Source organism: Aspergillus ruber, assembly GCF_000600275.1.
Source record: "Aspergillus ruber CBS 135680 unplaced genomic scaffold scaffold00008, whole genome shotgun sequence".
Classification (NCBI taxonomy): Eukaryota; Fungi; Ascomycota; class Eurotiomycetes; order Eurotiales; family Aspergillaceae; genus Aspergillus; species Aspergillus ruber.
In genome coordinates, this window is record NW_024467304.1 from 686976 (window position 1) to 700896 (window position 13921).

At 49.5% G+C, this 13921-nt stretch overlaps 5 protein-coding genes across 5 annotated transcripts; 2 read left to right on the plus strand and 3 right to left on the minus strand.

The window, feature by feature from the left end:
* Window positions 1–302: 302 nt before the first annotated feature.
* Window positions 303–1227, minus strand: EURHEDRAFT_376519 (putative translocon-associated protein, alpha subunit; the record flags this gene model as incomplete). Its single annotated transcript, XM_040778864.1, has 3 exons — window positions 303–594; window positions 651–1084; window positions 1156–1227. 3 exons carry the CDS (start codon window positions 1225–1227, stop codon window positions 303–305), a joined length of 798 nt encoding a protein of 265 aa, XP_040640285.1.
* A 432-nt stretch (window positions 1228–1659) lies between these two features.
* EURHEDRAFT_452841 (CCCH zinc finger protein) lies at window positions 1660–3345 on the plus strand (the record flags this gene model as incomplete). The annotated part of the gene is made up of 4 exons (XM_040784067.1): window positions 1660–1734; window positions 1800–1943; window positions 2017–2353; window positions 2564–3345. 4 exons carry the CDS (start codon window positions 1660–1662, stop codon window positions 3343–3345), a joined length of 1338 nt encoding a protein of 445 aa, XP_040640286.1.
* Window positions 3346–3425: 80 nt separating this feature from the next.
* EURHEDRAFT_529995 (telomere-binding alpha subunit central domain protein) lies at window positions 3426–6046 on the minus strand. The gene is made up of 4 exons (XM_040787134.1): window positions 5528–6046; window positions 4568–5471; window positions 4107–4494; window positions 3426–4051 (listed from the first exon to the last, which is right to left on the minus strand). Exons 1-4 carry the CDS (start codon window positions 5786–5788, stop codon window positions 3763–3765), a joined length of 1842 nt encoding a protein of 613 aa, XP_040640287.1. The 5' UTR covers window positions 5789–6046; the 3' UTR covers window positions 3426–3762.
* Window positions 6047–6586: 540 nt separating this feature from the next.
* On the plus strand, window positions 6587–8642 carry EURHEDRAFT_356593 (karyopherin alpha). Its single transcript, XM_040778465.1, has 2 exons — window positions 6587–7401; window positions 7479–8642. Exons 1-2 carry the CDS (start codon window positions 6913–6915, stop codon window positions 8388–8390), a joined length of 1401 nt encoding a protein of 466 aa, XP_040640288.1. The 5' UTR covers window positions 6587–6912; the 3' UTR covers window positions 8391–8642.
* Window positions 8643–9429: 787 nt separating this feature from the next.
* Window positions 9430–13109, minus strand: EURHEDRAFT_453103 (cohesin subunit IRR1; the record flags this gene model as incomplete). The annotated part of the gene is made up of 2 exons (XM_040784091.1): window positions 9430–12578; window positions 12629–13109. 2 exons carry the CDS (start codon window positions 13107–13109, stop codon window positions 9430–9432), a joined length of 3630 nt encoding a protein of 1209 aa, XP_040640289.1.
* Between the last annotated feature and the right edge of the window lie 812 nt (window positions 13110–13921).

Consider the following 13921-nt stretch of genomic DNA (forward strand, 5'->3'; position numbering starts at 1 on the left):
ATATGGGAAGCATTATTCTTGATTGTTCTTAGCTGGTTAGTAACCCGAGACAATCTATTCCTGGGTGCCACAACGGGAGCCCTCAAGTAATCGTAAATATACACGTTTCGAATATAATATGCCAGTGGCCTTGTCCAATCGATCACATTCTCAGCGATCTATTGCCCAAGACCAGCTAGCCAACCCCGAGTCCTCCGGTCAAGACCGTGTACCAAGGCCCTTTTCAGAACCGAGCAGTAGCCATGACCAGGACCCTCCTTCAACATGCCCTTTTGCGACACCATGTTCCTCCTTCAACGCACTTAGACACGAGTCTTAATAGAGCGCGCGGTACCCTTCACCTTCCGGGCCTCAGGGCGGTTGATGTGGTGAGCCGGGATCCAATCGGCGTTGTAAGTGGTGGCAGAGGAAACGGGACTAGCGGCGGTCTCAACAGGGGCGGCCTCATCCTTCTTGGATGTACCAGATGACTTCTTGGAGAAGTCGGTCTTTCCAGGCTTGCGCTTCTGGGGGAAGTACGGCGCGATCCATACGGTATAGAAGAAATAGACGACACCAGCGAAACCGGTCAGGAGGACGAAGTAAAGGAAGAGGCTGTTCATAAAGTTAGCCTTGCGTTTTACAACAGCCCTCAATAACATAATACTCACATGTGAGGGTCGAAGATGCTGGTTTCCGGCTCAACAACGCTGACAGTTCCATTGTAGGCGGAGACGGTGAAGAAACGTCCCTCAGCGTCAGACACAATAGAGGACAAGCTCAGTCTCAAGTCCTGCGGGTGCATCTCATTCACGAAGCTGTAGCTCAATTCCTCCTTCTGACCAGCAGGAATCTCGATGCCGTATCGCGTGGTAGTCAAGTTGCGGACGATGGCGCTCTGCTCCTCGTCCGGAGTCGACAAAGTACCACCGATGAAGTTCAGCGTCACAGGAGAGGATTCCTCGTTGGTGACGGAGATAAGTGCCCGAGTCGGGTGGCCATTGATGAGCTTCACGCCAAAGATCTCAGCATCAGGGAAGGACGCCTGCGCCGAGACAGCAACCTTTGGCACTTCCACTTCTTCACCTGAATTATCGGAAGCCTCCTAATTGAGTGAAAATCATGTTAGCGAGACAATTGGCATTCAAAATGAGACAAAACCGGGGGTGAGCATACTGCCGCGAAGCTGGTGCCGATCAAGGCCTGGAGAGAGAGCAGAGCCAACGAGAGGAAACCGAAGCGAGCCATTGCGAAACAGAGCCGAATCAAAGGACGAGGGACGAGAAGGGAAAGGACAGGAAGGAGGAAGAGAGCTCAATGGGAAGAAGAGAGAAAGAGAGTCGGAGCTGTTGATGAAGGGGAATCTCGGACCTTTTTCTCCACGTAGGCGTTTAGATGTCTTAGTCAGCTGACTCCGAGCGCTGCGTGGGTGTTTCCAAAACGGGACAGGAAGAAAATTGGGGAACCAAGAACCCGATATAAAAAAGCAAGCGCCGAGAAAAGCGCATTCACGCTGACGCTCTATACATATATTATTCATCTTTCGACCGCAATCTTAGCCATCCTGGTTCCCTGATCCCTCCTCATTTCTAAACCCCTCCTATATCCCATATTATTTGAACTACGACTTGCCGTCCGTCTCCGCGAGCTAGTTTACCCCGGAAACCCAGCCTTACAACCATGGAAGTCTCGGCTTATTTCGAACGCTATCAGAAGATAGTCTCCATAGAACAGAGAAAGAATAATCTTATCGAGGTAGCTCTCCTGTATTAACTTCATTTTCAGCTGTCAGCTTTGCTTAATTCCGGCTCTCTGCTTAGGAACTTCTGCAACGCGTGACGGACCTCGAAGAAGTCTTTTCAAGAGAAAAACTCGATCATGAACGGGAAATGCGCTTCAATCGAGACATCCAGATTCATGAAATCGAGTTGATGGATAAGCTATCGAGGGTCAAGACGATTATGGTGTGTTTGTTATCTCCCCGTCTTCTTCCTCGGCGAAGACCATTAACTAATAATACCTATTATTCCCATTTAGGACCGTGAACCCTTTGTAGTCGTGCTACTCGACGGAGACGGTATGATATTCAAAGATGAGTTCCTACAACAAGGAGGGCAAGGTGGACGAAATGCAGCATCGCAACTCTCATCGGCCTTACGGGCTTATGTCGAAGACAATTTCCCCGGCATCTCCGCACCGAAAATAATGACCAAGATATATGCGAATATGAAGGGATTAAGCGAAATCTGTACGCGTGGGCACATTATAAATGAGCAGTCCGCTCTCGACGATTTTGTTCGTGGCTTCAATGGATCTATGCCACTATTAGACCTGGTGGATACCGGAAAAGGGAAACCGTACGACAAGATAAGAGGTATGCGGCCTGAAAGTTGACCTCTCACTTTTTATATTATTGAGATGGCTCTCGTTGCTGAAAGATCCTTTGTGACTCGAAATGGCAATGTCCACGACATGGCGGTTCTCTCTTCATCCGCCACTTCATTCCATGGGCTAACTTGCTGGATTCCCCCAGAGATGCTCGACTTGTATATTTACAACTGCCACTGCCATCAGATCTTGCTAGGATGCTCGCCCGAGGTCGGGTATTCTGAAAAATTGGAAGATATACTAGCAGACAGGGATCTTATCGGACGAGTGTCATTGATTGAAGGAATCGCATTCGATAAAGATTTGGAGTTATTAAAACCTTCCTACCGAGTCACTAATTTCCCAGATATCTTCCGAACTACAAAGATCACCCCTGCTTTGGCACCTTACAAGGCAGCTATAACTGCAAAGCCTCGTTCCCTGTTCACACCATCGCCAATTCAACACACAGTGCCCCTTTCGAGGACATCAACCAACACAACCTTGGCCAGCAATAGCACGCCTATTACCGTGCCTATATCGTCTACGAATTCCGCAAATACGCCTAGCACAGATGAGTTCCAAGTTGTGCGTCCAAAGGCGACCAACTTGACCCGTCCAAAGACAGTGGAACGAAATAGACACGGCCAACGTGTCGACCGGCTTGATTTCAAGAGCATTCCACGAGAAGACCTGAATCGTCTTAAGAAACTGAAACTCTGTAACTTTTACTACCTGCAGGGCGAATGCCCCAACGAGAATTGCCATCATGATCACACGCGCAAGCTGAGCAAGAATGATTATTTCATATTGTCCGCCATTGCTCGCATGACTCCATGTCGCTTCGGACTAGAATGTGAAGATGCAGAGTGTATGTACGGGCACCGCTGTCCGCAGAGCGAACCTGGCAAAAAGAATTGCTACTGGGGCTCGAGCTGTCGATTCGAACCGGAAACTCATGGAATTGATACAACTATCGTCAAACTGACCAAGGTTTAGCCATGTGCTTGTGCAATGACCACGGTCATGAAATGAGATGCTACCTTTTTGTTTCGCCCGTGACGTCGTGTCTTCTCGACCGGCACCGCTTGTATCATGCTCGAATACTTGCATATATTACATGTTCGTGTCCATATTCATATATTGTGGCTTGTATCTGTCCACGGGCAACTGACATCATCCACGTGCCATAACTACCTTCAAAGGCACAATATACATATTATTCCCAAAGTTGTCATGAATCTGGATCGATTGAAGAAAATTGAAATAGAAGAAACTATATATGGTATCTCGAAAATAGTACAACTCATAACAAACAGTTCCTGAAACCCACTGACCCGTAATAACTAGGATATGCAGCATAACCTAGGAGGAGAGACATAATGAAAAGTGCATATATATACCAAACCCAACCGCCTATGAATGGATTGTCGTTTGAAACATTCCCAACCGTCTCTCCCAGCCAAAGCAACCCTCATGCTTACAGCCGAACTCAGAGCCATCTGCATCTCCACCATCGCCATGCGAGCATCTCACACCGTACTCTTTGATACAGCACGTAAAAGGCACTGAGGACACAGGGCCCCAGCTCTGGGGATCTGTTTTACTCTCAGCGACAGCTCGTGACTTTCGTTCTTCGAGATCGCCCCATAGGATGAAGAGCTTTTCCTTTAGCTCGCGCAACGATGTCTTTTTCTTTCGTAGACTAAAACGGAAGAGGTTAGCATTCCCTGCAAATATAGCTAGTGGTGGATACTCACTCGACGGGATCTAAACCCAGTAGACACTCGGCATCTGGTCCGGAGACATAAAGGCGCATCCTCTCCTTTGGGACGCCTGGGCCTGGAGGGGTGGAGTTTTCGACGAGAAGACAGAATCGCCATTCCCACCTTGTGAAGCTTCTTGGGTTACTGGAAGCATCGAGTTCTTCACCATCGGACGCAGCTAATCTACCGTTATCTGACTCGGGCACAGCAAAGTCTTCCAGGTTGGGAGGGAAGAAGTCGACCACGCGGATATCTGATCGGTAGCAGATGTTTTGGAATGGAAGACGGTACTGGATGCCCTCGGGGGTCTTATATTCGTGAGATTCATTGGCCAGTATGTCCTCCAGTCGTTTGCATTTGATGGAAACATTCATGGCTTTAACTGTGATACGCAAGTCATTAGATTAGGTCTTTCCTTTTATGATCATCGAGACAGACGGGTTTTGAGGGCTTACTATGCACGTTTAAGCGAGTTCTTTTGCGAATCTCAAGCAGATTCTGGCCTTCTTCGTTTTTGTTTTCCTGCTTTTTCTGCGTTTTGGTCTGCTTGGCCTTCTTAGAGTTCGCGGGCTTTCCCATATTATCTTCCTCGGAATCTTTGTTGTAGTGTCTTGCCCAATATTCCTTCCTGCGATCTAGTAATGCACGCGCTCGTTCATCGTTTGAAGGGTTCACTTTCGTAATGCAGACTTTGTCCGGGTAATGACGGTCAGTATGGATACTGGCTTCCAAATTTTTATAGATACGGCCCCGTTTAATGTGCACATTGTTCAAGTGTACAAAATGGTTAGGTCGGATATTTACGCGAGCGAAGGCAGCATGCGGGTCCCAAAGCGTTATCCGAAGCGTCATTCGTCCCAAAGGCCCGTTTCGCTTCCTCTTCGGGCGTGGTACTAAGTAGTTGAAGCTGTCTCCTTCACGGCCGTCGCCATCATCTGCCCCATCATCCGACAAACTCTCATTAGAAGTGTAATCAGTGACATCGATGATAACCTTTTCACTATCATTGACGCTGATGCTGAGTACTTCGCAGACAAGGATCACATATGTGCGCTCCTCGATATCCTTGATAAGAGCAAATTGTTTCCCGCCAGGCCTCGCACTGGATACAGAAGTTTGAACAACTTGTGAGCTCTTACAGGTTTCTACGGCACGTAGATGGCCGGTGGCATCAACCGAAGAGGCGCGTTTCAGCAGCGCTAGCGCATGTTTCTTTTCCAATTGAGATGGCTCAAAGGGCTCCGGGCCAGAGATTGGTGCCGCTGTGGTTCTTGCGTCCGACTCTTGCCGGTAAATGGCCCACGGAACCCTCTCATGCTGGGAAGCAACTGCGATCGTCTTCCCGTTGAATGTTCTTACCTACGAGTAAAGAGTCAGCACGTGTAATAACAAAAGTGTTATGAGCATCAGTTTACCCGGAGATCTTGTAAGACCACAACGTCGCGCTCTTTGACCGGAGGTAATGATGCTCGATCATCGTTGAAATATTTGATTTTCAGTCCGTCCCAAGAATGCCCGTTTTCCAGATTTGTGTCTTTTAAGGTGAATGTAATGCATACGGACGAACCACCTGTTCTGAAGACATCTCCAAAGACATCGACAACAACCCCAATCACGTTCACAGAGCCTCTGGAGTATAGGGCCGTGGTAATATCGACGTAGCCTGGCGGCACCATTGCTCACATTCAGAAGAGATGAGATAATGATGCAAACGGCCAGGGATATATTTAAAAGAGCATAAAAAAACGCCCTTTCCTGACTGGATACTGGCAAATCGTAGTAATCACCCCGAAATCCAGAGTAGTGTCCGCGAACAGGAATATCACGTGTAGCTTCCCGAACCAGGGTCAATTTAATCGACAATCATTGATCAGAACCCATTTCACGGTATATCTAACAACACAGCAGCATGACACTCTCAAAATAAATATTCCCAGCGTTGTTGTCGTGGAAAATAAGGACCTGCCATATACGATCGACCAAAACGCGTTTGACGCCAATCGCTTGGGCGGGTATTGCGTCTACCGCAAGCAGCCAATCAGCGGGGATATATCCCGTGACCGGCGGAAATCCCACATGATTTTTTCCCCTCCTTTGAGCTCGCTTCAGCCCAGAGAGAGAGACCTTCGCGTTTTCTTCACCTGTCATCGCATACTTTTCTGTTGGCCTTCCTTTTACTGGCTGGGTTGACCTGTTGCTTATACTTTTATCTTCCCTACCACTCCCTTCGTTTCACCACTACTTAAAAGCTTTGTTTTCCACCCCTCTGTCCTAAGCAATCATGGCGGAGCGTTACATCCCCGAGCATCGTCGCACCCAGTTCAAGGCCAGAAACCAGTTCCGGCCCGAAGAACTCCGTCGTCGTCGTGAAGAGCAACAGGTTGAGATTCGGAAGCAAAAGAGAGAGGAGAACCTGTCCAAGAGGAGAGGTATTCAGACCCGGGATGGCGGAATTGGTGTTGGGGGCGGCGTGGCCGCCACTGAGAGCGACGATGAAGCCAGTGCCATCGAGAGTGAGGTATGTGCTATTTTTCCTTATTCTGGTAATCTTGTTCTCTTCGTTGTCTCCTATTACCCTTCTTTTCCAAGGGTCTTTGCGAGTTGTTTACCATATTCCCCAACAACGAACTTTTTCACCGCCCTCTTGTCTCTTTTTTTTTTTCCCCTGCATGTCCCAGTTTGTTCGCGTCGTGAAGGCACGCGATCATCCGAAGGATATGTCGTGTCAGGCAAACATGTTTGTTTACAAGGATAGATTGGTTAATTATATGTTTTGTAGCTCAATGTGGAACTTCCGGAGATGGTCAAGGGTGTCTTCTCCAACCAGATTGAGTCACAGATTTCCTGCACAACCAAGTTCAGGAAGCTGCTCTCCAAGGAGCGCAACCCTCCCATCGAGCGTGTTATCGAGACAGGTGTCGTGAGCCGTTTCGTGGAATTTCTCCGGTCCGCACATACTTTGGTTCAGTTCGAGGCTGCTTGGGCTTTGACCAACATTGCCTCCGGATCTGCCCAGCAGACCCAGGTTGTTATCGAAGCTGGTGCTGTGCCTATCTTCGTCGAGCTTTTGAGCAGCCCTGAACCCGATGTTAGGGAACAGGCAGTTTGGGCATTGGGTAACATTGCTGGTGACAGTCCTCAATGCCGTGACTTTGTTCTTGGTGCCGGTGCCCTCCGTCCTTTGTTGACCCTCATCAGCGATGGCCGCAAGCTGAGCATGCTCCGCAACGCGACATGGACTCTAAGCAACTTCTGCCGCGGAAAGACACCGCAGCCTGACTGGAACACTGTACGTATACCTACACCTTTTGAGAACATTCTCGCCTAGAAAAGAGGGCCTATTGTTAACATGATATGCCTGCACAGATTGCCCCTGCTCTCCCCGTCCTTGCCAAACTCATTTACATGCTTGACGATGAAGTGTTGATTGACGCATGCTGGGCTATCTCCTACCTGTCTGACGGCGCCAACGACAAGATCCAGGCCGTTATCGAAGCCGGCATTCCTCGTCGCCTGGTGGAACTCCTCATGCACGCCTCTACCTCCGTCCAGACCCCCGCCCTCCGTTCCGTTGGTAACATTGTGACCGGTGACGATGTCCAAACTCAGGTGATCATCAACTGCGGCTCTCTCCCTGCTCTTCTCTCTCTCTTGAGCTCGACAAAGGATGGTATCCGCAAGGAGGCATGCTGGACCATTTCCAACGTGACCGCCGGTAACTCCAGCCAGATTCAGGCTGTTGTCGATGCTGGCATCATCCCCCCATTGATCAACTTGCTTGCCAATGGTGACTTCAAGACCCGCAAGGAAGCCTGCTGGGCCATCTCCAACGCCACGTCCGGTGGTCTGCAAAAGCCCGACCAGATCCGCTACCTTGTCTCTCAAGGATGCATCAAGCCCCTCTGCGACCTTCTTGCTTGTCCTGACAACAAGATCATCCAGGTTGCTCTCGATGGCTTGGAGAACATCCTCAAGGTTGGCGAGATGGACAAGGAGACTGCCCAGACTGGTGACGCTCATGTCAACCGCTACGCCCTGTTTATTGAAGAGGCAGGCGGTATGGAAAAGATCCACGATTGCCAGAACAACGCCAATGAGGAGATCTACATGAAGGCATACAACATCATTGAGAAGTACTTCTCTGACGAGGAAGAAGCTGGTGGTGACATTGATGAGATTGCTCCTCAGCAAACACAAGCAGGGTTTACCCTTGGAACTGCCCAGCAACAGCCTGGCGGATTCAACTTTGCCAACGGCGGTGATTCGATGGATATGTAAAATTGGGATTCTCAATCACAATTTAATTTCAACAACGTTCAACTCTTGCCGCTGACTTACTGCTTCCAGTTTGCTCTTTCTGCAAGATCCATTCTGGCGGTGCCGCCACCTGAGAAGTTTCCTCAACCTCCAGATTCGTGGACGCTCTGCGTGAGCATCTGATGATAGGGATGGTTTTGCACATCCAATCTCGGCGTCTCTTTATACGTTATTCCTTTTCGTGGTCAACCCCCTGATTCCCTGCCTTGACTTTTGAGACCAATCTATAATTGCTTTCTTCGTCCCATTATGCCATGAGATCCTTTTTCCCCTTATGACGATAGATTCGTGTATCATGCCCATCATGTATCTCCCCATTTCCCTCACCACGCCATCTGCCCCGTAGTATCATCCCTCATACACTGGCGTAATTGTTAGTTTCCCTAACCCCTTTGCTTTATTGGTCGTTGCGGTAGTCTGTTTTCTCAAGCCCTGGCGTCTGTTATACTCTGCCCTTCTGTTCGTTAAGGGACTGTTATTAGTGGCTGTCCCTGGAAGTTGCTTGATTCGGTGTCTATGAAGCAAATAAATAAAAGTCCAAATGCTCCACGATAACTTAATTGCTCATATCTTTTATATTTTCCTCCACCAGTCACGTATACGTGGATCATCAGAAGGAGAGTAGTGAGAAGCAAGTCATGTTCGAATTGAAGCAAGTCCATGGATATATACAGGGAATCAGCCTACAATATCCATACACAAACGACGCAAACTAACGCCCGTGAAAGATTAAGAACAGGGATAAGAGAAAGACATAAAACAAAATAAACCGAAATGTACCATTGAAGAGCGACGAGTAGAAGAAAAGTGAAAACATAAGTCATCAAGGACAGCTATTCTATGTAAAGAGATACTGTTAGCAAAGAACTCGTCTGTGACACTGAGCCAGGGTAGCTTACAGTCCAGTTGGGGAAGAGGATGTTTTGATCGAAAAAAAAAAAAGACCGCCCATAAATGAGAAAGGCATCAAATATTCTGTCTTACTCTAACTCCATCACAATCAATCACCCATAACCTCATCCTCATCCGGATCAGGAGCAGCGGTATTGTCGTCATCCTCGTCACCATTTTCTTGGTCTGCATTTTCATCCTCAACGAGCTCCCTCGCCCGCAGATCCTCGTCCTCATCTTCTTCCACCTCATTATGTCCAGCAGCACCGTTTTGCTCATCTTCCTCATCGTCTTCTATCCGCTCAGTGGATTCCTGCTCGTTCGAACCGGCGTCCGCGTTCTTGGCTCCGGCAGTCTTCTTACCCTTCGCACTCCGAGACCCAGCACCACCCCTCGGCTTACGCTCGCCGAGGAACGACAGGACTTCACGATAATTGGGACCCAGCCTGGACTTATGCTGCACCAATTTCTTCTTCAATTGTCCCTGCTGCGGTCCCGAAGCATCAATAACACGAGCAATAATCGCCAGAACGATCTTGCCGGTCAACTCGCACAGACGCTGTTCAGCCAAGATAGTCGACCGCAGACGCTCGCTGTCCGCCGATTCCTCATCTTCATCAGCGTTGGATTCATTCTCCTCGTCGTCGGAAGGCTCTTTTTCGACGTCTTCGTCTGAGGTCGGTAGGTCATCTTCAGCGGGTTCGAGGGGTTTGCGGATTTTCTTGGCGTAGGTGCGTTCTGCTATCCCGTGGATCTTGGCGATAAGTTTCCGGGTGTCCGTGTTGATTTCGTGGACGAGGCCTTGGGTTTGGGTGAGCGTGTCTTCGTCGTTTTCGGCGGTTTGGCCGGCGTGGCGGAGAGTGCCGAAGAGGGTTTGGAGGTCAAGGAGGGTTGTGGTTGCTGCGAAGCGGATGTCGTCTGGGCTAGTGCTAGTGCGTTTCTGCATGATGGTGACGAGGGTTTCGGCGAATACTTCGCGGCTCTTTGCTAGGGCTTCGAAGTAGGCTGTTGTGAATGATACTTTTCCGGCGTTCAGGGCGGTTGCTAATGACTGCACCTTCCACATGAAGAAGAACAGCAGGGTGCGGATACTGTTGATCACCAACTCAGTTTCAGCCTTTGCAGCGTCCTCGTCCTCTTCTTCTCTGCGGAGACCACGCTTAGCAAGGTGGATGAGAGTATTGAAAGGTGCCTCAAGGGCAAATTTCTTCTTCTTGCCCTTAGAACGAGAAGATGGTGCTGTTTCCAGTATTTGTGTGCAATCAGTTACGCTGGCAAGATTCGAAACTCTGGTGACTGTGTTGATGAGTTCAGTGAGGGTACCAGATGGAAGAGAACTCTCATCTTGGATTTCCTCGTTCTGGGATAGGGTATTAAGTGCATCAATAATATCGTCCCACAGCTCCTGAACCTTGCTTTCCAGCGCTTCCTTCATGTCATCGGAGCTCTTGGCATGTAAGAACGCAACGCTGGCTTCGGTCAGGACATCTTGGTCTGAATGCGTGAGGAACTGCTTGTTGATGTCATTCAGTAAAGCGGTGTAGGCAGTAGCGTCCTTTTGTAGGTCCTGGATCTTGTCGAGATCCACGAGGTGCTCTAGTCGCAAAACAGCGGAAGCGGCCTCTGGCACTGAACCGAATTTGTTCAGAAGCTGCGGAATGATCTGCGCAAGGCTGTGTGCAATCTCCTCTTGCAACTCGGGTATCTTCTCAGCCAGTGCCTTGACCTTCCGTCCTCTCTTGTCGACATCAGACTTGGAGACGTCAACGACCCGGAGCTTGACCGCGCAGCATAGAACCTCCAATAGAATCACCTCTTGTCCCTCCTCCATCTTGTACAGGCTTCGTACCATGCCGGTAGCGTCATCGTCCGTTTCCTCTGCGATCTGCGAGTGGTCATAGAGAAGGTAACCGGCCAAAGACTGCCACTGGGCCAGTTCTTCTAGGTGAGGATAAATAGCTTCGGTTGCGAGCACAAAGCGCGAATCTATCGAGGTACCTGATAATGCGTCTCGTGATGTTACTACAGGCCGATCCGGCTTCTGGTCGTTCTCCTGGCTATCGTAGCTTTGAAGCATATCGACCAAGCACTTGAACTTGATCCATGAGCGTTTCGGAGATGCAAAATCATCTTCATCCTCATCACCAAATAACTCATTAATCTCGTCACCAAGCTCTTCAGTGGTGGAATCGAACACATCATGGACATTCGCGACAAAGAAACGACCAGCTGCCTTCCGAACTCGGGGTTCTGCGTCAAACACGAGTCTGCCCACGACATCAACATCACTAGGTTCAATCAGCCCGGCATCCCGGATGAGATCAAGCAGTTCCACTGCTGATGCGCGCACCACGACATCCGCATCCTGCGCCGCCATCTCCACCATACGCTGGCGGAAACGTTCTGTAAACGAACGCAGACCAGCAATGTTGTCTTTATTCTCGTAAAGAGTCCGCAACTGCTCGACAACCACGGCACGCGTCTGGGCCACTGGGTCGGATAAGATCCAGCCCAAATATCGAAGGAATTGACCCTCAAAGAAGTATTCTCTGTAATTTCGTATCCACTGTCCCAGGGCTGACATGCATTCGCAACGGATGCGTGGATCGATGTCCCGGTAACGATGGACGAAGACAATGTTAACACCGTCCTTAAGGAACTCGTCAACCATCTCAAGTTTCTTCTCGCCCTCTTCGACGGACGTCTGGATGGCAGCAACCCGTCCCTGATTCATTGACTTCTTCTTCTTTTCACTCTCGACTTGTTTGCGCGAAGTTGAAACGCTGGTCATTATCTCGCGGGCAACATCGCACAAGGTGTTCATGATTGCGAGTGAAATAACGGTCGATGTGTGCCTAAAAGGCCGGCATGACGACGTGGACAGGGCGGAAATCCAAATTTGAATGTTCTCGAACAGGTTCTCGTCGCTATATAGAACCGACGAGTGGTGCAATGTCTGGACCAGAGCGGCGAAAAACTCTTCCAACACTGGCTGGAATGCCCTGAATTTTTTAGCCTTCGAGATAAGAGGATATTCCGAGATTCCAAGTTGATGGTATTGAGTCTGCAAATCATCAATGCGCGTTGGTGCATTGTCAACATCTTCGACCTCGGATGTGTCGATCTCCAAGTCGGTTCCGGTGCACCTAAGCATGAAGTTGACCATATCGCGCATAGAAGTCGACTGGTCGCGTTGGTAGCGGGAGAGCCAATTCGCGGCGACCGTATCGGACGAGTTTCCTTTACCAAAGACTTCCGCTGATAGAGAGTTAGTAGAAATACAACCCACACAACACAAAGCAGCATACCGTATAAACCGCGCTCACCAGCAGCCAGACTTGGTCGCACCTTCGGCTTCCTGGGACGAGACAATGTCCGTTTCCCGTTGGCAGCAGCCGGGCGCAATGCCAACTGGCCACCAATTCCATTACCAGCTACCTTGACCTTCTTCGTTGTCCGAGGTTTTGCTTTCGTCTTCGGCGTAGTCGACGCTTTCTTGCGCGCGGCGCGTTTCTTTTCACGGAGCTCCTCCTCGTCTGCATCTTCCTCGTTGCTTTCGGACTCTGACGCGTCGTCTAGCCCCTGGTCTTCCTCTTCGCCGGCATCCTCGTCATCTTCCCTGGCAGCATCACGCTTGCGCTTAGATCCGGTTCCGTCGGTGTAACTTTGGGAGAGTAACTCTGGCTTTCGCGTCGCTCGACCGGACTTTCTTCTGTCTGTTGCTCGCGTGGGAGTGGGATCTTGGGTCATGTCCGCTTGGGAACTGGAGGGACGCGATTCATTCTCCATTTTCTAAGATCGCGAGTCTGTTGTGCTGTTTAATCCTAGAGGTACATAGATCACTAGTAGAAGCCATCTGTCAGTATTTAACATCATTGTCAGTAGATTGTATCATGTGTTCGAGTACCTTGTCTTTCCCTTCAATGCAAACAACGCGACGCAGAGAACCGACTCAAGGCTCTACTGTGCGCGCGCGTTTTGTGGATCGAGCGGTAATTGAAAAGAGCAGCAGTCAGGTGAAAGGCCCTCGACAATAGTTAGAGTCAATGACTAACCCGAGCGTCAACAAATGACTCTGACAGCGGCGTCAAGGCGGGACTCTTCGAAGAGGGGAGATGCTTGCTTGGAGCGGTGCTCCGCTGGGACACATCTGATGCCTGAGGCGCGATTAGGCAGAAGATCACGGGACTGTAAATTTACTTTGTACTATCGTACAATACTAGTGTAACGAAGACTGATCATCTGACTTTTGCCAAGGCCTCTCTGCCAAGACCGGACCTAAATAGTATGCGGAGATGACCTTCCGGAATCGGGAAAACCCCACGCCGATGCAGCAAAACCATGTTTCCCATTACGGCATGGAAAAGATCAAGACTCACAGCCAAGTCTCTAAGGTGTTTCACGGCCACAGTCACATCCCCGCTTGGAGCAGGTCAAGATCTATTTATTTGACGCATTCTGGACCACTCATTCACCGTCTGCTGAGTTTGTGCGCTGTAGAAGTGCGTTGTTCGGTCAGTGGTGCAAGAGCAAAAAAAGTGGCGCTCATGACGTCTTTTTATAACTGCAATTTCGGTTGATCCTCAATATTGAGCGTTATG

Bases quoted from the DNA above. Each gene is read 5' to 3' on its own strand.
- EURHEDRAFT_529995 (XM_040787134.1), bottom strand. From the start codon at position 5,788: ATGGTGCCGCCAGGCTACGTCGATATTACCACGGCCCTATACTCCAGA. The intron at 5,472-5,527 runs GTAAACTGATGC...CTTTACTCGTAG, and splicing joins TGGTCTTACAAGATCTCCGG to GTAAGAACATTCAACGGGAA. The intron at 4,052-4,106 runs GTGAGTATCCAC...CTTCCGTTTTAG, and splicing joins CTGGGTTTAGATCCCGTCGA to TCTACGAAAGAAAAAGACAT.
- EURHEDRAFT_356593 (XM_040778465.1), top strand. From the start codon at position 6,913: ATGGTCAAGGGTGTCTTCTCCAACCAGATTGAGTCACAGATTTCCTGC. The intron at 7,402-7,478 runs GTACGTATACCT...ATGCCTGCACAG, and splicing joins CGCAGCCTGACTGGAACACT to ATTGCCCCTGCTCTCCCCGT.